Raw genomic sequence first — 24,400 nt, 5'->3', positions numbered from 1 at the left:
ATTAATAAAAATAAAACATAATAAAATAATTCTCACTGAGAATTATTTTATAATGTTTTATTTTTATTATTTTATTATTTCCCTTCTACGTGACTTTACCGAAAGAACCAAGAAAATATCACTCCTGTCGCAACGTGTCTTCTCTCCATTACATTTGGACCGACGGACAATGCTGGCTGGCACCGTTGTTCTGCGTTCGCAGGCGCCGCACAGCCGCACTGATTTTTCTTTTACGCCGCAGAAGCTGAGCCATGCCACTGACATCGCGTGCGATGAACAAGTTGAGGCACGTGCAGGTGACATGGTGACGCCGTGGCTGAGCTGTACCGACTGACGTGACGCGCAACAAAAGCCTCGTCAGCCCAACCCAGACGCAGACCGTGGCTTTTTGTTTTACTTTCAGCCGGTGAGGCCCCGTTGAGCTAAGCAGCTCTCTTTAAACGACGACCGCCACCGCCCAAGACGGTTGGCAGTGGAGGAAATTACAAGCGATTGCAAAGGTGGCAAAGCGCACATCCCTTGCACTGCTTGGCCTCGAGCCGAATTCATATGTCTTGTAAGGCCAGCGTAGCACAATTTGGTTCCGGATCGGCACAGAAAATAGCCAATGGAATACCACCGATCATGTGTGAGGGGGGCCTCGCACTGGGCTCGGCTCGGCTCGGTTACGCCAGTGGAAAAAGGGGTATCTATATCTGAGCTCACCTTGCAGCTCAGCCTCGGGAGGGCTGCCGATGCCTTCGTTCCACAGGATGGCCGTGTCGTACACGAAGGTGAGGCGCAACTCGGACTGTAGGTCGAAGTGCTGCCAGCCGCCCACGGCCACGGGCGAATGGAACACGTAGGAGACGTGCAGCGGCACACGCAGCGTCACGTACGACTGCACCAGGTTCAGCACCTGCAGTGAGAGAGGGTGGATGCGTTAGGTACATGTGCAGCACACGGGCGCAATGTCTGCATTTTTTTTTTAAATGCTACACTTAAATCGGAAGCACCACAAGCATTTGCTCTTGTACACACAACATTAGTATGTTATACTTGAAACTAATTAATATAATATGAGTACTTATATACTGGATTATAATAGAACTGGGGCAAATCTATTGATTTCCATGAGTTTGGCTCGAATTCAGGACAACTCAAAAGCCAGGCAAACCGCATTAAAATGAATCATGACTATCTGAAAAAGGTAGACTCATAATCTTTATTTACACTGGAGGAATCCGATGATCTACAAAGCTCTTTTTCACAGATGTCCGGGAGGGGCGGGTCAGCAAGTTAAGCCATGTAACATTCAGACAATTGCCATGTAGATTGCAAATTGAATATTTATGTCTGCCTATACAACTGCATTTTTTTCCTAAAGAGTCAATCCTCATGTTTTAGCAAATTGCATATACATATGTATTCACCGAATAATCTGTTATAAATATTGGTTGAATATATAAAAAGTACAATTAATGCACTTCACTTCTCCAGGACAAGCAGAGAGAAGGCAGTGTTGGAATTTGCACACAAACCTGGGATGGACAATCACAAACAAACGTGCCCTGTAAATATTTTGTCACTCGCCTCTTGACCCCCAATCGAGGAAGTGCTTGGAGATGCCCACACGTGTGTCAATTGACTCGCTCATAAAGCCAAACAAAGTTCTGGACAAGCTCCGTCCCCCTCCCCCCACCTCCCTCCCACCGACTCCCCCCCCCCCCCTTGCCAGTGACAATGACTCCTCTTTCAGTAACGTTTACCCGGTAGGAGCTCCACGTCTGTTTGATGGGATTAGGACCGGGCCCAACAAATAAAAAGTGGTCTTGGAAACCTAAAACAAACCGGCTGCGAGCTGGAATTCTGCCCCGTGTTTGCGTCGTCTGGGTTCATTTTTTTTTCTGTTTCTGTTGTGGCTTTTTTTCCTCGAGATGTCTTTTCATTTAGGAAGGCACACTTTAAGAATTCGCTTTTGTGTTGGCTGAGGCCTGTAAACAGGCTCAGCCCAGGTCTCTATACACAATTGTCGCCTCGGGCAAAATAGTCCCCGACATTCCACAATGTCTATGCCCGCTACAGATGTGGAGGTGTTATGGGTAAATCCTCCACCCTTTTTACTTTTTTTTGTCCAAGAGTTTGAAAATTCCCAGGGAAAACAAGTGTACAATGGGCAAAGATTCCTTTTGATAGCATTAACACATAGAGTTAAGTGAAAACAAATGTTTAAGTGGACCTAAATAACACATGGTCTCTTTTTAAGTTCCTACAATTGATTGGAAGTCTCCTTTTATGATCTCGTGTTGCCTTTGACATTTGTGATCTTAGTTAGCTGCCCTTCAAGTTTTTTTATCTCTTTTCGCGTGCTGTTTTGAGGTTGCTATTAAGCGTCGTACACACAAACCAGGTGCTCCTTTCACCTTCAAAGAAATAATCACATAAAGCCCCCAATACTTCCAACCTAGACTAAACACATGCACACAGACTGAAACAGAGCCATGGATAGATTTTAAAGACGGGCTAAGGTTTATAAATGGAAGAAAATCTGTTGAATGCTCGATATAAGAGTGTTTATTAGAGTAAAAATGTAATGAGTCGTGTGCTTATGTGCATTGTATAAAGTCTTGTTCAGCACTTCCAGTGAGACTCATGTGTTAAGTTCGGTAGACATGGATGCATTAAGTTTGGTAGATATGGACAGCACTATATTAATTAGCCCTGTATATAGTTGCACTCGTGAATGCGCAACCTTCAATGTGGCATTTTAGCAATTTTTTTTTATGAATTCCACAATTGCATTTTGTTATGAATGCTTGAACATCAAACACAATGTTACACGTCGGCATCATTATTCTATCACGTTGCACCGTCTAGTGGTGTAACAGCATTCACAGAGCATAACTTCTTGACTTACACAGGCCTCTTTGCATGCACCCAACACTAGCACCTTGTGAAGTGCCATTCTACTTTGTGGAATGTTAATCACGAAACAATCGGACCAGTATTTTTCGTTTTCAGATTCAGGGATAGGCAGAAATATGTTTAAAAAAAATGCATTTTGTTCATGCCATTGACTTATGCTTCGTGTGGCTGGCATGGATTTGGGGCAAAGACTTAAATGGAGCCTTCTGTCCTCCAGCCCAATCCTAACCTCTTCACAATCTGAAGCCGCTGCACGAACAAAAAGGACAGACTAACGAACAAACTAACGGACAAACTAACGGACGAACCTGCCCGTCGGTGCCAATGGTTCCGCCGCAGTCAGCCAGCAGCTCCGACATGTCGTAGTAGCTGTTGAACTCCCAGAGGCACGACTCGACGTCGAGGCCGCGGTAGAATCGCAGCGTGCGAGCGCCCCGCAGGGAGCTGCTGTACTGGTAGGGCAGCGTCTCGCCGATGACCGACGGGTCTTTGGTGGACTCGGTGAGGAAGCCGTAACGGGTCGGCACCTCGTTGTAGTCCAGCAGGTTGGAGCACTTGTGGTTGCCCGAGCGGGTGCCGTCGGGGCTCAGGGTCAGCTCGAAGTTGGAGAGATGACGCGTGGAGATGACGGGCAGCATTCCTGCGGAGAGGATCATTGATTGGGGTGCGGGCTACTTAAAACTTTGCAGCTTCGGTTGCGTGGATGGGGGCCCGATTTGTGGCGTCTGCGTGCGAGAGAGACGGGTAGGTTGGAGAGCCTCGATTCAATTGGACATTGAGTGCGGCGCCGTTCAGTATTTTGGAGGCAGAGTTTTATTGTTTCCCTTCTACGTGACTTTACCGAAAGAACCAAGAATATAGAGATTGTCTTGTCCGGGAGACACCCAGTCTGCAGGGTCTGTGAGGTGATCAGGAGATGGAAGAACAGCAACAGGTTGCTGACCGACGTACGGGCAGTTTTGACTGTTATCTCCTCGTATGCGTGAGTTTTCTCCAGCCACTCCGATTTTCTCCAATGCACAAACACACTCGACAAGGAATTGTCCAAATGTCCTGCTTAGACCACTGATTAGCACGCCAATCAGGACAACATAGAGACCTATGGCATAAATTATAAGCTTTATATGATTTATTGTTTTGAAAATTTAAGATAAATCTTGTCAACATTCTGGACACAAATAGAGTTGTTGTGGGGAGCGGGGCAGAATGAAACAGTGAAGCCTGAATGTACATTTTTATTCGCATTTTATTATATTTTATTACACATGTTTAAATCGGAACCCTTTTTTTCGCAGGGTCTTGCCAAGTTTTTGGAGGAGGAAATGGGGCGATGTTGCGGCCGTGTGTACACCTAACTAGGTAAATAACAGGTAACATTTCAGCATTGGTTTATTTTTTAGCTATGGGAGGAAGCCAGAGAATGTGGAGGAAACCCCACACAGAACAGGTTGCAGAACACAAAAAAACTCCACGCAGAAAGGCGCCTGGGTCGGGCGATCGAACCCAGGTGCTTGCTGCTACGAGGCGAGTGCTCACCGTCAATGTGGGGCATGGTTACGGTGAGCTTGATAAGGTTTGGGTGGTCGGGGTCGTCTGGTCCCGTGTAGCGCAGTTTTGCCGAGAAGGGCTCGGCCCCCACTGTGCCCGGAATTCGCGGTTGGCAAAGCCCTGTCGGAATCGAGATGCCGCAGAGCCACGGAGGAATATTTTCACATTACCAAGCAACACACAGCCATCTCTCAGTTAATAGTAGAAGCTGGATATAACTTTCAGACGACGAGAATAAACGCTCGCTAGCTGTGTGGGTGGCCGAAAGATTGATTGACTGACTTATTGGCTGTCACACCGACAATCTGGCTCACCGAGTGGTTGGCTGGCGATGTGACTGGTTGTCAGTCTGGCTGGGGTGCCTAGATAGCTGATTGGCTATGTATCCATTTGGCTGTAAGGCTTTCTAGATGGCAATCTGGATGGTTGTCTGTCAATCTGGCTGGCTGTCTGTCTGTCTGTCTCATTGACTGGCTTGAATCGCAGGGCCTATTTTAAGTAAATGTTAACACTGACCACAGGGCTCTGTCATGTATTCATTTAAGTACACGGCATAGGGTTACAGGGTACAGAGCAACAGTTACAACAGTTACATTGTTGGATACAGAGCTGCTATAGTTACCATTCCTATATTTTGATGGACCATTCATAGATGTTTCATTGACCAAAGTAGGCTCAACATTGAGCATTTTGAACGTCACTAACTGATAAATAGGCCTCAACTAAATGGACGGCCGGTTGGCTGGCTGTCTCATTGGGTACCTCGCCGTCTGTCTGGCTGTCAAATTTGTCTGGATGACCATCTGGCTATGTGATTGTCCATCCATCCATCCATCCATCCATCCATCCATCCATCCATCCATCCATCCATCCATCCATCCATCCATCCATCCATCCATCCATCCTCACCTTCCTCCTTGCTGATGATCATGATGGGACTGAGCAGCTCGAGGCCCTCCTGTCCCGTGGAGCCGACGGCGCGGGCGGCGCACTGCACGCGCGACCCCGGGGCGAAGTAGATGGCGTCGAGCGTGATGCTCTTGGTGTTGGTGAAGAACGTGTCCGTGTCCACCTCCCGCATGGGGCTCGTGACACCGTCGGGCCCCGTCGGGGCGCTCACGAGCCAGCGGTAGCGCGTCAGCGTGTCGTTGATGTTCTCCACCGAGCAGATGGAACCCGTCTTGTCGTACTCCGAGAACTTGGGGTTGCACGCCTGGGGTGGGGGAGCGGGGCGTGCAAACGGGGAGCAAATGGAATCGCCGATCACGACCGACAGATAGCAACGGTTGCACTGCACCAACCTTCTCAGGTCTCAGGAAATGCAGAATACTTGGCTGAGACCTGCGAAACAGCGTTCGCGGTGCAACAAGGCTGCAGCAATGCTTATTTTGTTCACATTAGTGATGGAAATATTCAACCACAAAGTGTGCGTTATTTTGGTCACCGATGACCACGAGTGGGCGAAAATCATCAAGCGTGACGGTGCCTATGGCTGCCCACCAGGGATTAAAGTAATACGGACTTTGACGAGACAAAATTAACGAGTCTAAATGAAGATGTGGACTAAGATAATTTAGTAACTTTTTTTTTTACCAAGTTCACTGGTTGGCTGATAATATTGGGGTAGGAAAAATAACGCGCCCCTCACACCAACATTTATAAACTCAGAGTCGACGAAACGTTTGAGTGCTTTAGTCGACCAGACTAAGAGAAAACCTTCGACTAAAAATCCAGAGGTTGTCGTCGGCTAGAGCCGTAGCGCTTAATGCTCTGCTCGACGGACCACCGGGCGTCCACAATGCCGTGGGAAGTGCCCCCACCGTGGAACCGTTGCAGATACAAATATATATATTAAAAAAATTATCCATAAAACACGGTGGTCAATTAAATTTAATTTGAGAAATCGCGTGGCCCCTGGGTCCGGGAAGATGGGGAGCCACAAGACTGTGACTGGAATAAAAAGTGGCGACTAAACGAACGTGCGCTGTGGAACGGCGCGCTGACAAATCAGGCACCCGATTTAAAATCAGTCATCATTCAGGACAGTTCGGAATCAAGGCGGGGGGCGGCATCGGCTATGTGCGTTTGCCTCCGGGTCGCGGTAGTGCGGCATATGGCGGGCATGGAGACTGTATCCCCGAGTCGTGCGTTTCAGCAAAGCGCCTGTTCATTCGGAATAAAGAGCCTTCGATTAATTCCTTCAACCTTCCCTGCAACCATCGGGTGAACGCGCGAAGGGCGCAACAACACACGGACCGTGACGCAGACGACGGGGTAGCCGGCGTGCGGGTGGGCGTTCTCCTTGCTACGCGACGTGTCGTCGTAGATGAGCAGCGACACGACCTGCGGCACCGACGGGAACGTCACGTCCGCCATGCTGTCCATCTCCTCGATGTAGACGATCGCTCGGCTCATCTGCGCGCGAGCACCGCCGGGAGGAGAGGGGACACCAAAGGCACCAAACCGCGCAACGCCGTGAGCTCCACTGGCTCGTGGCTTCACGTAGGAGAGTAAATCATTGGCGCATACGTTGGATTTCCCATGCCCTGTTAACGTAACACAGGGCATTTGTTTATTAAATGGTAGTCGATGGTTGCAACTCGCAATAAACATGTGGCTAGACTTCCCAGAACAATGGTGGTTGTGGTTGTGTTTGCAGTCGGAGTGGAACATTTGTGGCTATAGTGAAGTATTGGTGGTTGGTGGTTTCACATCGTGGTTGTGGTAAAGCATTAGTGGTTGTGGTGGAGTGTTGGCGGTTGTGGTGGTGGAGTGTTCGTGGTGGTGGAGTGTTGGTGGTTGTGGTGATGGAGTGTTGGCGGTTGTGGTGGTGGAGTGTTGGTGCTTGTGGTGGAATGTTGGTGGTCAGGGTAAAGCAGTGGGTGGTTGTGGTGGAGTGTAGGTGGTTGTGGTGGTGGAGTGTTGGTTGTTGTGGTGGTGGAGTGTAGGTGGTTGTGGTGGTGGAGTGTTGGTGGTTGTGGTGGTGGAGTGTTGGTGGTTGTGGTAGTGGAGTGTAGGTGGTTGTGTTGGTGGAGTGTTGGTGGTTGTGGTAGTGGAGTGTAGGTGGTTGTGTTGGTGGAGTGTTGGTGGTTGTGGTGGTGGAGTGTAGGTGGTTGTGGTGGTGGAGTGTTGGTGGTTGTGGTGGTGGAGTGTTGGTGGTTGTGGTAGTGGAGTGTAGGTGGTTGTGGTGGTGGAGTGTTGGTGGTTGTGGTGGTGGAGTGTTGGTGGTTGTGGTAGTGGAGTGTTGGTGGTTGTGGTGGTGGAGTGTAGGTGGTTGTGGTGGTGGAGTGTTGGTGGTTGTGGTGGTGGAGTGTAGGTGGTTGTGGTGGTGGAGTGTAGGTGGTTGTGGTGGTGGAGTGTTGGTGGTTGTGGTAGTGGAGTGTAGGTGGTTGTGTTGGTGGAGTGTTGGTGGTTGTGGTGGTGGAGTGTAGGTGGTTGTGGTGGTGGAGTGTTGGTGCTTGTGGTGGAATGTTGGTGGTCAGGGTAAAGCATTGGGTGGTTGTGGTGGTGGAGTGTAGGTGGTTGTGGTGGTGGAGTGTAGGTGGTTGTGGTGGTGGAGTGTTGGTTGTGTTGGTGGAGTGTTGGTGGTTGTGGTGGTGGAGTGTTGGTGCTTGTGGTGGAATGTTGGTGGTCAGGGTAAAGCAGTGGGTGGTTGTGGTGGAGTGTAGGTGGTTGTGGTGGAGTGTAGGTGGTTGTGGTGGTGGAGTGTTGGCGGTTGTGGTGGTGGAGTGTTGGCGGTTGTGGTGGTGGAGTGTTGGTGGATGAGGTGCTACCTGTGTCTCAGCGATCATGTTCTCGTCCGGTTTGAGGTGGATGGTGAAGGCCTCTCTCATCTCCCGCTCACCATCGTACAGGATCTCCACCTCCACAAAGTGCTGCGTCTCTCCTTCCTTAAACTCCAGCTCTAGCAGCAGCGAATTACATCAGCAGCATCATCAGCAACAGACAGTACCACTTGACAATTATATCAATGCTAATGACGATGATTTACAAGTTCAGTCCCATACCTAATCAAAATCACTTACCTTCAATGGAATGCATTTAATGAATTTCAACACATTAAAGCTAAATCTTGATTTAAAGCTTTCGTGACTGCAGGGATTCATATTCTTGGTTCTTTCGGTAAAGTCACGTAGAAGGGAAATAATAAAATAATATTAATATAAAACAAGAAAGACATTTTTTTTCTGTGGATTTCACACCTGATGATGATTGCTTGTGTTGCAGTCGAAACATCGTGAGAATTTTTATTGTTTTATATAAATATTATTTTATTATTTTCCTTCTACATGACTTTACCGAAAGAACCAAGAATACATTAAAGCTATTTAATAGTCATTGGTATTTATGCAATACAGATCACGACAATCATATTTATGGAGGACATTTTTAGGTAATTGTAAAAAAAAATTTGAGTAGTGGTGGTGGTCCAAATACGTCACATAATGCCCAACATCCACTTTACAACAGGCAGCTCACATTGCCAATTCTCTACCACAATCAGCATTGGTATTGTTCACAATCACAGCCAAAGAAAGTAGATGGAACAAAAACATGAAAGTACACAGAAAAGCACAGAGTACGTGAGTTCGTACATTTATAAATGCGCAACGCTTAAAACCTATTTTATCACGAGTTTGCAATATTCATACGTTGTAAGCTCCATGAAAACAGTCCCGTCTAACATTTCCCACCGAACGCTAGGACTTACATCGAGAGTTCATAGAGCAAGAGAGGAACACGTGGATGAGGGTAGGGGACACACACACACACGCTGTGTTAAAGGCGTGGTTGGGGGACTCACCCTCGGAGATGGGGTGGTAATCCTCCCCAGAGGTGGCTGAGCCGTCCTTGGTGTGCACGCGCACCACCGACAGCTTGGAAGCGTCGCCCACCCGCACCACGGGCACCCGCACCACCGCCACGCCGCCCGCCTCCGTGGGCTCCTTCACGCTGAACTTGGTCTCGTTGAACCTGATGATGGGTTCTGCGACGAGCGGTGGGGAAGGGGGGGAGGACGCGCGGAGACAACTCGGTGACGATGGGTTTACAGAAAATCTCTGCAAACGCATCGGCTAAGATGTGGAATCCTCAGAGTTACAGCAAAGCATTGTACGATATTTTTCTTGCTTCGCTCAATGTACAATTCCACCACTCACTCAGGATTCTAAAAAAGGAGATGATCACTACGCAGTGCCTAGTGGAGCTGCCAACCACTGACTTTTTTTTGACGAACAGACACTTCTGCGAAAACATTCATCGTGAATGTCTACCTGCAGGAATTACAGTTTAATGAGCGTCATCACATTTCACCCAATTATTTCTCAGCTTCAGAGATTTTAAATGAACTTCATAAAATGCGTGATTTTTGTTCTCCAACAATTGCAACCCCAAGCTCTGTCCAATGATATTTTAGTTGTTTTAATAATCCGACATCACAGCAGGCGCCACTTACTGTCGGTGTCATCCTTGATCTTGATCACCGTCTCATTCTGCTCGCCGATTGACGCCCCGAAGGGCGACTCGCTCTTGGGCGAGCCGAGGACCAGACGCAGCTCCTCCTCCTCCTCGTGCAGCTGATCGTCCTCCAGCACCACGGTGCACGGCTTCTCTATCTCGCCTGCGGGGAGACGGCGGCGGCGATGGCGGCGATCACGCAGCCGCGTCGAAGGAGCGGAGCTCAGTGTGGCCGCGTGGCTCGGGGCTCACAGCAACGAGTCGGCGCCGCTCGCTCAGACCCTGGCGGTTTGAATCTAAACAAAAACTGCACTTTTTTTTGTCTTGCCAGGTAAGGTCCACTGAGCTATATAGCTCTTTTTGCAGAAACGACGTGACCACAAATGATTGCCCAATGCAGTGGCTTAAAATGTGGAAATGTATAGCAGCCAAATGCTCGAAATGCATGTTTCTAAATATGGATATGGGTTTTGGCTGCCCACGATTAAATCAGCTTCTGATGTTGATTGAGTTTATGGTCTCAGTCAGGATATCTACGGCTTCATAAAACCCCATGATATTAAAGTTCTTCACTTTATTGAACTTAATTACATTTTCTGAGAATGATCTTTTTGGTTTTGGTGACACATCAGACAAACATTTTCTGCACGACACGCAAAAGGTGTGACCCTGGCATGCCTCGAATTAATTATTGAAGAGATAACTATTTCAGAAATTCTTCTGTGATGTCAACTTCCAAGGCCATACCTATCTGCAATAATCTGTTTCATCTCATGGCATGACATCGATATTACATTTGGTGCATACTTGGAAAAGCAAGAAGCGGCTCTCTGCTTTAAAAAGTAGTCCACTTGCTAATGTACCTCCATCTCCACCCAACAAAGACAGAGATCCCCTATATAGCGTTAACAGACGGTTGGGCCAAGTGCTGTTAGCGAGTACCTTTGAAGGCCGGCACGGCACACGAGGGGGTGGGTGGCCAGCACCACTCACGGCTGCCTTTGTCTCCCTCGTGGTGATCTTTACGCACCGTACCGGGTACTCATTACAGGAGGCCCAGGACCGGTTCAGATAATCGTCACTGTCGGTGGCCGTAAGCGGGAATCGAACTCGGTCCGCCGGGTTTGTAGCGACACTACCCCTCCCCACTAACAAAGACAAAGATCCCCCGTAGAACCATAATGCACACACACACTGGCCTCGGCGGTCCCACGGCCGCACCTGGCAGGAAGGAGACGATCGAGTCGTCGGTGTTGGGCCGCTCCTCGTAGTCGGCCATCACCTCGGCGCTGCCCTGCCGCGTGTAGCAGCGCACGGACGAGCGGTGGCTCACGTCGCCGCTGCGGTACACCACCGCCGACACCGTGCCGTCGTTCTCCTGCGCCGAGTACGACGCCTCCTTGAACTGCACCTTCGGCACTGTCGGGGGGCCGGCGGCGACGCGGGAGGGCGACGAATAACGCAGAGCCACACTCGTGTAAATGATCATAATAATTCTAGATGTGAAGCTTTCGTGACTGCAAGGATTCATACTCTTTGGTTTTTTCGGCAAAGTCACGTAGGTAAAAAATTACCTACGTGACTTTACCGAAAAAACCTAAGAATATATCATAATAATTGAGTGCGTTTGGTATCACGTGATTCTCGTAGCGCCAGGCTGTCACAGAGGCGCTTTGCTTCACAGACGAGAAAGGTCTGCCAGTTCGGTGCGATGTTGCCACGTGGGCTTTCTTTTTACCAAGGAAATAATTTTCAGGTGATTTGGCAAATTTTTGCCCATGGCCTTTTTTTTATGGCGTCATTGGATCTTTAACGTCGAATTGTAAAGTAAACGGCAAGAATATGTTTTTGTGTCTCATACACCCGCAGCATTAGTAAGAGTCGCCGCAGGGCTCAAACCAGGAACCTCTACGATTCGAGATAAACACGCCAGTGGTTGACCATGTCACACTGGGAAATTGTTAATTAAATTCTATCTAATTAATTGTACTTAATTAATTGCTTCCCCATGAAAGTGATCGATTGTCAAATAATTCTAACTGACCGCGGCCTTTCATTCCAAGTAATAAAATACAAACACAATGCAAAAAAATTAACCCGTAAAAACAAAGTTTTTCACTATAAATCCTTTATATGCGTGGCGGCTAGAGTCCTCTCGTCCTCTGGCTTGAGATGGCTGCCACCTATGGGTCAGATGATTGCCTGCCACCATTAAGCAATTGGTAATGAAATATTATTTATTTTTTCCTAAAAAGTGTAAAATTTTGGAAAAAGTTTTTCACCAAAATAAATTGTCACGCACAACGAGTCTGTGTGCTCGATTGGATCACGGGAAGTGGGTTAAAAAACGACCGAAAGATTTGCACGGTCGTAAGCGCGCAAGCAAGCAAGCACGCAAGTGAACTTAATATAAAGGATTTAAAAATACATTCATCGATTCATTCACTCTGACGTGAGGTCGGGGTCAGGGGGGTGGTGTTGATGTGGAAATCTGTCGTGGAGTGACGCTCACAGTCGGAGATGGAGTCGTTGATGACAACGACGGTGCGGCTGGGCTCCCCCAGCACGGCGTTGAGCGGCATGCGCAGCACCAGCTCGAAGCTCTCGGCGCCCTCCAGCACCGGCTTGCCCAGGTCGTCCAGGATCGTCACGCGGAAGTTTTGCATCGTCACGCCGGGCGCAAAGTCCAGGTTCCGGCTGATTCCTACATAGTCCACTCCAGCTGTTTTTTTTTTCCCCCCCAGGGAAGTGGGTGGTGCACAGAAGTAAAATTATATTTCAGAGTCATCATCATTCTGATGATCAACGTTATCATTGCAACACTGTCATCATCATCATCATGACCACAACCACACTCTTCTCAAAATTACCATCATCATCATCGATTCGTACAAGAATGATATACACATTTTGCACTGTCCAAATTGGGTCATGAGTAGGTTTCAATCGAAGGCCCTGCATTATATTATTCCCTTACGCAAATACTCTTCGCTTTGTTATGCAACTCAACCAACCATCGTGACGTCAATTCCCTTGGCCATCTTTTAACTTTCCCCGCCGACAACCGATCGCCACGAAGCGCGGCGCCCCGCTACCTTCAGCCGAGACGGGCTCCGTCTTGCGGGATCGCACGGTCACCGTCGCCGTCTTGGAGAGGTCCGTTCCCGTCCGCCAGACGCGCACCTCCACGAAGCCCGCGCTCTCGTCCACGTGGTATTCGGTGTCGCCAAAATAAAACGACGGCTCTGGTCGCGCAAGAGTAGCAAGCAAGAGGCAAGCGAATCAATGACGTACATGCTCATAGATCGAGGGTTAGGATAGTTGCTGTGCTGTAATCGTTAACACACCGGACTTAATATTCCGCGACGGTGGATGGAACGGTGGGCCAAGTTTCTTAAATCTCGCCACCCCCTCTCCCACTTCTGTCCATCCACCCAGCAGGTTACATTGGTGCTGCACAGAGGTAGTTGATTGACAGGTTGCGTGTGGTGGGGTAAAGTGTGGGCACCAACACCTGCTTCAAGATGTCTGTCGCCAGTGTGAAAAAGTAGGCCAAACGCCCTCCAGAGGGGTTCTCTAGAGCTCCATCGAGTGGTGGCCTTTCCACCAGCAGTGGCGTGCAAGTAAAGTGTGACCGTTTGGTATGGTGCACCCTTAACGAGTCCAGTCCATCACGAATGCCTGCTGGTCACACAGAGTGTAAGCCCTTTGGGATGACACTGTTTTCAAAGTCTTGCGAAACTGGCTCAGACCCAAGGATGGATTGTGAACATCTGCCGGTGACTGGTTCCAGGTCTTCGGGCCCGAGGTCCCGGGGATACTGCGCCGGCCGTATCGCACAAACTTCACGCGCGGGTACGGCAAGGCAAGTAATTGCTAGGGCTGCATCTTAACTTTCACTTTTTTTTAATGAACCGATTGCTAACTATCGAGTGCAAGCATTGTTGAAAAAGGAACATTGAAAATGTTACACTTTCCTTCCATTACTCCGCTTGGTCAAATCATGTCTTCGAAAAATAGATCAAGATGTGTTGATATCTCTTCGTGGCAATTTGATTAATTATCACTATAAGCACGATCTTGCTGCTAACGTGTAAATATATTTACAAATGAAAAAAAAACGTAAAAGCGAATTATCGTTTGCTTTATATATGGGTTTTTTGTTTGTTTCTTATTAATTCACAAGCACAACTATATTGATCATTCTCCCTGTTGACAGTTATTGATGATTGTGCAACGGATGTTGACGACAGTTATTGCCGATTGTGCAATCGATCAGTAGAATCGTGGAGAGTGTTGCCACGTCAGTTTGATGGCACTTACACACCCCGGGTGTCCACTCATCTACTGCTGTCAGCAACGAGCCACGGAGGACATTCCGCATTGTTGCAGGAATCAGCTGGAGGGAGTTGTATTGGCAATTGTCTGTAATTAGGACTTAATTAGAGACCGTTCTTTATTGGACATTTCACTTAACTCGGAGCAATTTTTCTTTAAAATCTGAATTGTGGGTTGTTAAACTTAGTGGTCGGGTCAGCTTTTACTTTTAATTGTTTTCCAAAATTACTCTTCAATCTACTGTTTTAATTTAAATAAGTTTGAAAAATAATGTTTGTAAATTTAATGAGAAAAACTACATGTTATAATGTAATAGCATACGGCTCTGTTTCGACCCACTGCAACATGGAGCTCCCCCATCACCATGCCAGTTACGGGGGCTGTTTCACCATACTTCACCACACTGGTGAATGTGTGTTGGTGAAGTCGGGGTAGGGGGAGACGTAGTAGGGGGAGGGGGGAGCGAGTTCAAGGGCTCGTTCATAGATCACCGATAGCCAGCGATGATAGCGGTGGCCAGGAATAGATAGATAAGATAGATGTTATGAATTAAATAGATTGTATCTATTTCAACGGGAAGGGGCCCAATCAGCTCCTAGGCCCTGTTTCGTGGGAACCCTGCGACCGTACAGACGTTATGCACAGTACGGAATCAAACTCAGATGGCTAAGTTCACAGCATCATTTGCTAACCGCTGAACCACTGTGACATACATTTTTACGTCCTTCTAAAAACTAAATATTCTACTCATGATCATTTAAGCTTTACGTTTTGTTTCGCGCATTTTATATCAGTTTAGACCGGGTGAGAAATCAAGAGACCTGCATCCGTCTCATTTGCAAGAGTGACATAGGGCATTAGTAAGCCAGTAGGGGGAAATGACAACCATGTACAATCCCAATCGAGTAAATTGTAGTGAACAAGAAATACGAGAGACATTTGGCTACACACGTAAAATTTCATCCAATTACAACTCGAATCAGGAGGGCATGGCATACAACAAATACCTGAATAAGTTCACTGAGAAGAAACATCTTTGTTCTGAACATGGCAAGTGACTCATAGGAATACAACTGAAAATGAGCCAATTGTGATTAGACTAAGTTGCGCTATGTCTCTGACTGCGTGCACAATACAAACTTTGGGTTCGTAATTAGGGCAGCCAACTAAGGCACGTGCCCAGAGTGCATTCCTCGCTTTATGCTTTACACCTGTGCACGTTACACGCCACCGGTCCAGGCGAAGGTGCACAGCTGTGCTTTATTAATTGTAGGGTATACCATCTTTAAAGGGGTAGAGTAGTTCTGCCTTTGATAAAAATCGAATGTGTGACACACTCTTGTAAAATCAACCAGCATAATAGGAAAACAATGTCACATGTGCCTGTATTAGCTTAAGTCGACTGTATGCTGAGGGTTAAACAAATACATGGCCTCCAGATTCATTATATACCTTTAAAAATAGAATGTCACCAATCCTTTCCACTCGTGGTACTTTTAATACTGGCTTCATTTTAGAATGTACATGCACTCTTATTTCGCAAGAAGCATGTTTTAGGCTAATATTATTGTTACATCTTACATTTTGATTTAAAAAAATAATCATAATCAGAACTAAAAATAATGCGCCTTCAAATGTGAATCCTATGACATCCATATATCTCACTTGATTCTATTCATGAACGCTTGCCGTGACAGAAGCTTCCAGAGAAACCCAACAATTTATTTAAGAGTCAACTCTCGTGCACAGCCACAAACTCCAATCAGGATTAGCCAGATGAAGGACCGCCTGGGACATTTTTTTCGGGATGAACTTGGTACCCTGGGGCTACACAAAAAGTAATTTCCACCGTTATACTCCAACTCTTTTTCGTTAATTACACACCCCACGTCTCAATGGCTCAAAGTAAAACTCTGGAATGAAGAGAAGTATTTCCAATGCCTGACCTACGACAGTTTCAGGACTTGTCACCGTGGGTTTGTGGTTACAACATTTTTTCCCTGAAGCAAGCCCTCTTTCGCGTATTTTTTTGCTGAAATAAAAAAATCACAGTTCCATAATGTGGTTTGGTGGTATCCGCACGGCTTAGCGTTTGATGCGAAGGAGAACAGATTGATAAAAGAAAACGTTTTTTTGCTCTTTGCAGTCGAGGGCTTATTGACGACAGCGGGATGGGGCAATGAGGCAAGGACGCTTTAAAGTGGGCTTGTGTTACAGCTGACTCAAATAAGTTAATTATAGCCTGCCAAGGAGAAATGAATAGAGCAGAAAAGTGACACCCTGCCATCCATTCATTGCGATTAATTAGGCCACGGGCAAATGGAAACTTACTGGAAGGAAGCCTGCAAACTCAATTTATCAGCTCCCTTTACGTGTCTTACACAAATGAAACAAAGTAATGATTATGGGTCCCATGTGAAAGTGCGCTGGGAATGTTCGGCGAAGTAACTTTCTCCGAAGGGCGCGAGCCAAAGCTGCGAAAGCCTCCCTCGTGTGGAGGCTCAGGGCTCGGTCACGTGACTCCAGAACACTTTATTGCTCACAATGCTTCTTTCCTGTCTCGCTCGAGTGCTCCCGCGGGTCGATAAAATGACAAGAGAGCAGAACAAAGTCGACAAATGCAGCACTCCAAACAAGGATGCCACGTGTTATTTTATCAATTATCTGTGGTTGGGATGAGGCCATACAATGCACGTCAGCCATTTGTCATGCAATATATATCTTGGCCCTTGTGGTGCCTAAGGGCTTGAAACGAGGATCACAGAGGCGATGCAACGAGGCGGCCTCCATTTACAGACATGAGTTGTGTGACGAATTGAAAGGACACAAATACCAAACCAGAGCAGGATGAAATTTGGCATGCCCCATCTTTGTTTTGGCTTAATACAGAGGCGAGACAACGTGAGAGGTTCAGTATGATGTTGATAGCGACGACGGCGACGCAGTAGTCGGCAGCCGCGAACAGAAACCTAGAGAGCGTTATTGCGAGAGCATGGCGGGCATGACGCTACTGACCGCTACGTGCTCCCAGAGCGGCTGGCGAGGGTGACCCAGTTGCGGCATTTCATGGCAGCCTGACCACTGTGGTACCTGGCTCCGCGTCAGTGTTTACTCGTCAGGGGCCGTGGCAGCACCAGGAGTTTTTGGCACCCAGGATGGCAGCTAGCGTTACACGGGGCATCACTCACGTTTGCCCCCCGGGGGGTTTTTTTTTTTGTGCCAGCGGAAAAAAAACATCGCACGTAATTCATGGAGTACTTGCGGTATGTTATCGCAGGGCTTAAGTCTTTCACCTAAGATTCTCACGACTTAATTTTCTCATGCTTTAATTTACACGCCTCTCGCGCAAAGCTCTTGGCTGGATGTGGAAAGTTAAAATTGTATTGTACGACGACGTTGATATTTCTCCGGAGAACATCATCAGCGGAGATTTTGCTGAGGCACATGAAGCCAGAATCTGCCATCGGGTGCGGCGGAGAGGACCTCTATCAAGATTATTTTGTCTGCCAGTTCAAAATTTGTATTGATCAGCGAATTTATGTTGCCAAATCGTGTTAAATTCTAAAACTTACATCGCTTTAGTCATGCTAATCAAAATGTCCTGTGAAAAGTAGAGTGAGAATCTTTTATTTCATTTTTTTCTGAAAGAATAAGAATAGGTGTTGCTTGCAAAAGGTTTCTATTTGAACATCTTAACGCCTGCTTATTGCTAAAAATGGTAAAACCTAGTCTTATTTTTTCATACTTTGATATTGGCAAAAAAATGTCCCATTTTAAAATAATTTAGCTATTATAACTATAATTTGAATGCCTGGCACAGGGCTGCAAAAAGGCCATTAGCACGACCCCATGCTAATTTATATTCCTCATCGAGTCACCGTGTGTAAACACGTGCTGAATGAAGGTTGTATTTATCATCTATATTTTGGGGTTCAACAGGGACAATCCATGGAGAAGGAAAATACAAAGAAACCATGAGCATTAAACATAATCCTATCCATGCATACGATTTGAGAATCTGCACATGTTTGAAAGTTCCTACGAAGCGTTTCGGCATAGATTTAAGGTTGTGAACTTAAAGGAATGAGGATTAGTGGCTTGAACTTTGGACATATTCGAAAAAAAACGAAACAAGAAAGAAAAATACTTGATACGCGATTTCCTGTAAACCTTGCACATTGCAAAAGCAGGTTACGCTACGTGACCTTAAATGCGTAGCCCCCTACTGCTATTTTGGCAAATCACATTCAGCCCCGACGCAAAACTTCAATTAAATTGATATTTTGTGTTCTTTAGTCTAACGGGAATGGACGTGGGCTGTAACAATTAGGAACGGGACGCTCTTTCAGCAGATTGCCTTCTAAGCCGCGCGCCGTTTAACTGTTGACACACGCACAGCCGCGGCGGATTGTTAAAGTCAATTAAAACGCTCGATTGGAAGGAAAATGGAACAGCAGCCCCAATCCATCAGGACCTCAGCACATGCTCCGAACAGTTTGGCAAGGGCGAGAGAGTCTGTTTTTAAGAGCCACTGGAGCGTTAAACTCAAACTGAGAAGCAAGCGACCGGGCCTACTTTGACAAGTTCGGTATTAAGACCGTTGTTTTTAATGCTATTTTAACCATTTTGTTTCATGAAATGTATTTAAACGATTAACGTCATCGCGACTGGGCTATTTGTTTGCACGCTCTGGTCTTGAAGTTCGTTATTAACAGCGACAAATAAAACCGGCAGGGTCCCAGGTTTCTTTTCAAGAAGTTTGATTCGTTTTTAGAGTAATTGCAGCAATTGAACGGTGTAAATCTTTGCCTGCTCATCAGTTAAATTAATTAATTCACGTAAAGAGGTAAACGTGCAGCCCTGCGAATTCTTGCTCACGTCACCGCTGGCAGAAGGGCCCCCACCAGAAGGAGCTCTAAAGAGCCCTTATAGATGGTATTTGGCCTACTCTTCCACGCTGCAAATACATCTTGGAAGAGGTGAAAGTACGCACACTCTACGCCATCCAAGTGTCACGTGCCAAAAAGCTGTGCTGCACAGATTTACGTTGCAGGGTTGTGGTCGAATAAATGAACTTTCCCTTCTATTTCAAATGCCAAAACCTCTGGAGTGCAATTCCATTCTGCTAACAATTGTGCTTAAGGCAAGCACCCTATCTCTCCTCCTATACCCCTATTTACAGAATGGGGGCCGGGAAGTGACATCGCACTTGAGCGGCGTCGCAGATTCTCACCTCGCAGCTGCTGCTGCCGTCTGCCACTGCGGCAGTGCGGTTACCACTTGCTCGATTGCTCAGTCGTTCGATCGATCGCTCGATCGCCCGCCCGCCCGCCCGCTCGCCGGCTTACCGTCGTCCGTGTCGGCGAGGACGACGATGCGAGCCGAGGGGAACTCCGCGCCGATGCGGCCGCCCATGGGCGAGCCCAGCGTGACGTTGAAGGCCTCCTCGTCCTCGTAGAGCGAGTCGTCGATGATGACCACGCGGCACGGCTTCTCCGTCTCGCCCTTGTCGAAGCGCAGCACGCTCGTGAGGTCGTCCGCGCGGCTGATGTAGTCCGAGTAGGAGAGCACCGAGCTGGGGATGGTGCCCGTGGCTGTGTCTGCGGCGATGATAACGACAAGAACCATCAGTTAAACACGTCGACTTTCGCGAACCGATATTATTCATAATAAAGGTTTTTGGGTTTCGATTGAAAGCTTTCGTGACTGCAGGGATTCATCTTCTTGGTTCTTTCGGTAAAGTCACGTAGAAGGGAGATAATAAAAGAATAAAAATAAAACATAAAATTAAATAATTCTCACGACGTTTCGGCCACAACGCAAGCCTACTCTTCCAAGCAGCGTTGTGGCCGAAACGTCGTGAGAATTATTTTATGTTTTATTTTTATTATTTTATTACTTCCCTTCTACGTGACTTTACCGAAAGAACCAAGAAGATGAATCTCTGCAGTCACGAACGCTTTAAATCGAAATTTAACGTGTTCATCATCAAGCATTTATGCTCGTCAACTATTAATCGTTGTGACATGCTTCGGTTGGTAACTCTGCTGCAGCCTTTGCAATGGCAACACGAGGGATTGGTTTAGACGAGGGACGAATGGGGGTGGGAATTGGACGTTGGTTGAGAAGCCGCAGTTTCGGTGTTTGACAGGAGCAGTAGTCAGTTCGTAGCATTCTGGTACCTTCACAATTCTTACGTCAGGGTTTAAGGTATGTTGCGTATTGTCAGAGCGGTTAGTGCGTGAAAGTATCCGTCGCATATGCAAGTTATCCCGTGAAGCGCATTGATATGGCCCGTTACCCGACATTGCTTCTGCCACGAAAAGCTTTCATACAACTTTCATTTCTTGGCAACGAATCGGATACGGGCATCCGCATTTAGGCTTACAAATATAAGCGATGCTAAAAATGTCAATCATCGGTACGTTTCTGCGTAAACACGAGATGGAACGGGTGGAATTGGCAACATAAGCAACACCGTATCCTATACAGCCGATCCAAACATTCCGCGTCTGATTTACGCGGCAAACCGCATATTGCCATTATTTTTAGAACTCCGTGGACGCGTGCAAGCCTTTGTGAAGAGCAACATCTCAAGCCCGGGGCGGCGTGGCAAACTGGTGTGAGACTGCAGGGGGCGGGAGGACGGAGGGTCATTCAATCTGGGGCCCCCGACTGTGTAGGCGATGTGTGAGAGTCGAGCGAGACGGCTGGAAGGGGGGTGAGACTCTCACCCACCCACCCACCCACCATCTCCGTCCTCTCACCGTGAGAGGACGGAGATGGTGGGTGGGTGGGTGAGACCCTTACCCACCCACCCACCATCTCCGTCCTCCCACTCACCCACCCATCATCTCCGTCCTCCCATTCACCCACCCACCATCTCCATCCTCTCACCGTGAGAGGACGGAGATGATGGGTGGGGGGGAGGACGGAGATGGTGGGTGGGTGGGTGAGACCCTTACCCACCCACCCACCATCTCCGTCCTCCCACTCACCCACCCATCATCTCCGTCCTCTCACCCACCCATCATCTCCATCCTCTCACCGTGAGAGGACGGAGATGATGGGTGGGTGGGTGGATGTCGCAGCGACGGAGCGACATCGCTCGACACGTGGAAAGCGACGATAGCGGCGCTCGCAGTCGTCGGCATTAAATCAACGCCGGCAGCCGATTTTTATTTATTTATGTTTTCAATTTTTGTTTTAAAACCCCCAGCCACCCAACAGCGTGGGCGCCCTGCGAGTTTGCGACGTTCCTCTTTTGAATTCTCGACGGCTTTTAAAAGTTGCCCTTAAGTGGCAGCGCTTTGCTCAATGGGCAAAGCGCTTGGGCATTGCAGGCAGCGAGAAGTCTGCGATGGGGTTTTTTTTAGGGACGGGGATGGGAGCAGTGATGGGTGGTGAAGGAGTGGGGGACGTGGGAGCTGCAAAGGGAATGGGGGTTTTGCTTCCCATCAGCTGTTCAACTGTACACACCCCCACTGTTCCACTGTACACACACCCACTGTTCCACTGTACACACCAACTGTCCCACTGTACACACACACACCGTTCCACTGTACACACACCCACTGTTCCACTGTACACACACCCATTGTTCCACCGTACACACCCACTGTTCCACACCCACTGTTCCACTGTACACACACCCACTGTTCCACTGTATACACACCCACGGTTCCACTGTACACACACACACTGTTCCACCCCCACTGTTCCACTGTACACACACCCACTGTTCCACTGTACACACACCCACTGTTCCACTGTATGCACATTCCCACGGTTCCACTGTACACACACACTGTTCCACACCCACTGTTCCACTGTACACACACCCACTGTTCCACTGTTCCACACCCACTGTTCCACACCCACTGTTCCACTGTACACACACCCACTGTTCCACTGTACACACACCCACTGTTCCACTGTACACACACCCACTGTTCCACTGTTCCACACCCACTGTTCCACTGTTCCACACCCACTGTTCTACTGTACACACACCCACTGTTCCACTGTACACACACCCACTGTTCCACTGTTCCACACCCACTGTTCCACTGTACACACACCCACTGTTCCACTGTTCCACACCCACTGTTCAACTGTATACACACGCACTGTTCCACTGTTCCACACCCACTGTTCCACTGTTCCACACCCACTGTTCCACTGTTCCACACCCACTGTTCTACTGTACACACACCCACAACGATTTGCTCGACACCCCGAGGTGCACAGAACACGGCGGCTTCACGTGAAAGCGGAGAATGGCACTCGCGGGGTTTCTTTCGTGACGAGGGGTGCACGGATGGCCTGTTCGCAGGCAAACTAGGTGGCAGGCGTGAATTGTTCACTCTTAACAGGCATCCATGCTTGCAGTCGAGTTCTATTATGATGGGCAGTGTCGTCAATCGTGCAGGCATCATCAGCATTATCATATTCTTAGGTTTTTTCGGTAAAGTCACGTAGGTAAAAATTTTAAATTAATAAAAGTAAAATAAAATAAAAATCACGACGTTTCGGAGGCAACACAAGCTTCCGTCTTCAGGTGGAACCGTCACAGCACGATGATACAGCTATCGTGCTGTGACGGTTCCACCTGAAGACGGAAGCTTGTGTTGCCTCCGAAACGTCGTGATTTTTATCTTATTTTTTATTTTACTTTTATTAATTCGAATTTTTCACCTACGTGACTTTACCGAAAAAAACCTAAGAATATGAATCCTTGCAGTCACGAAAGCTTCAAATCTAGAATCAGCATTATCGTCGTCGTCGTCGTCATAAACTCTTTCGGAACAGTTTTAGGGCGTCGATGTAGGAACAGGCATTTCAATCATTCAAATCGCCAGGCTGCCCCTAATTTAAAAGCTCGCTGGAAATGAATGTCGCTGTGATGATGAAGTGGGGGACGAGGAGAAGGAGTTGTGTTCAAGCCAAACTTACACAGGATATAATTTGCCTTGTGACAACGATGATCATGATGACATTAACCACACATACTTGTGGCAAAACATGAAAATGAACATGCTCTGATGCATTTTCGGTTGGCTGTGTGCGGTGTGAAAGAAGTTCAACATACACACAAACCGATTAGCCAACACCAAAGACACATCCTTCTTTATGTCTTTGACCAATGTTAGGCCAGAGAACAATCTCTGGTTTAGGCCAATCACTTTTAAAGACAATGCATGTACTAGCAGAGCATGTTTGTTTGAATATTTTGCCACTCAGTATGTGTGGTTAATGCAGATTTGATGCCTTGCAATAGGTCTCTATTTGATGTTTGAACATCTTAACACCTCCCCCGTTGTATTGCCGGCCAGAGTGAGACTATATTTCTTTCTACGTGACTTTACCGAAAGAACCAAAGAGTAATTCCTGCAGTCACGAAAGCTTCAAATCAAGTTTAAAGCCTATATTCTCATATTTTTCTTTTCCTTTGGGTATGACGGAGGAGGATGGGGGTGGTGGGACTGGCGTGTGACGGACAGGGCTGCTGTGTCGCCAAGTGTGTCCCGCGCCTGCTCACCCTGCTGCGTGAAGCAAATGACCATCAGCTCCTGGCTGGTGTCTCCCGAGCGACGCACCGGCACTATAAGCTCCCCGATGTCCTCTTCCACGCGGTAAACGTCCTGCGGGATGAACACCGTCGACTCTGGAGGTGGGGAAGAGGACACAGGATCGAGGGAGAGACAGGGGGGCACCGTCCGTTATAGCCTCCGTGTCTAACGAGGCCGGACACATTCCTGGGCGCGACTTCCCGATGTTGAAGTCTGGCCTCTACCATTGTGGAAGGGTCTCCGATGTTGCAATATTGAAATCAATGAAAAGGTATCGAGTCGACTCTGGAGGGTGGAAGAGGACACAGGATCTACGTGATGACGGAGGCTTGTGTTGCTTCCGAAACGTGATTTTATTTAGTTATTTTATTTTTTATTACGTTTTTTTTTCCACCTACGTGACTTTACTAAAAGAACCAAAGAGTATGGATCCTTGCAGTCACGAAAAACTTCAAATCTAGAATTAAGGTATCGAGCTGTTTCAATCAGGCACGGACTACTGTCCAAGCCATTATGGATCTTGCTGATTAGAGTTCCCTGTGGAACAAAAAGAAGATAACTCTGTGTTGCCTTCAGCTTCA

At 47.6% G+C, this 24,400-nt stretch overlaps 1 protein-coding gene across 1 annotated transcript in view; it reads right to left on the bottom strand.

Annotated features, from left to right (window-relative positions):
• Window positions 1-24,400, bottom strand: part of LOC144722635 (FRAS1-related extracellular matrix protein 2-like) — a 64,185-nt gene that overhangs the window by 13,083 nt on the left and 26,702 nt on the right. The window contains exons 5-17 of the mRNA XM_078600891.1: window positions 23,789-23,914; window positions 19,596-19,847; window positions 13,005-13,154; window positions 12,422-12,631; window positions 11,131-11,328; window positions 9,908-10,072; window positions 9,257-9,439; window positions 8,226-8,356; window positions 6,709-6,867; window positions 5,362-5,665; window positions 4,441-4,572; window positions 3,213-3,544; window positions 706-898 (exon numbers count right to left, since the gene is read on the bottom strand). Of these exons, the coding sequence (XP_078457017.1) occupies window positions 706-898; window positions 3,213-3,544; window positions 4,441-4,572; window positions 5,362-5,665; window positions 6,709-6,867; window positions 8,226-8,356; window positions 9,257-9,439; window positions 9,908-10,072; window positions 11,131-11,328; window positions 12,422-12,631; window positions 13,005-13,154; window positions 19,596-19,847; window positions 23,789-23,914 (2,535 nt within the window). The remainder of the gene's footprint in view (window positions 1-705; window positions 899-3,212; window positions 3,545-4,440; window positions 4,573-5,361; window positions 5,666-6,708; window positions 6,868-8,225; window positions 8,357-9,256; window positions 9,440-9,907; window positions 10,073-11,130; window positions 11,329-12,421; window positions 12,632-13,004; window positions 13,155-19,595; window positions 19,848-23,788; window positions 23,915-24,400) is intronic.

Source organism: Lampetra planeri, chromosome 15 (assembly GCF_965212315.1).
Source record: "Lampetra planeri chromosome 15, kcLamPlan1.2.h2, whole genome shotgun sequence".
In the NCBI taxonomy this organism is placed as follows: Eukaryota; Metazoa; Chordata; class Hyperoartia; order Petromyzontiformes; family Petromyzontidae; genus Lampetra; species Lampetra planeri.
The sequence above is the reverse complement of the archived record's forward strand: the minus strand, read 5'-3'. Positions and strand labels throughout refer to the sequence as shown.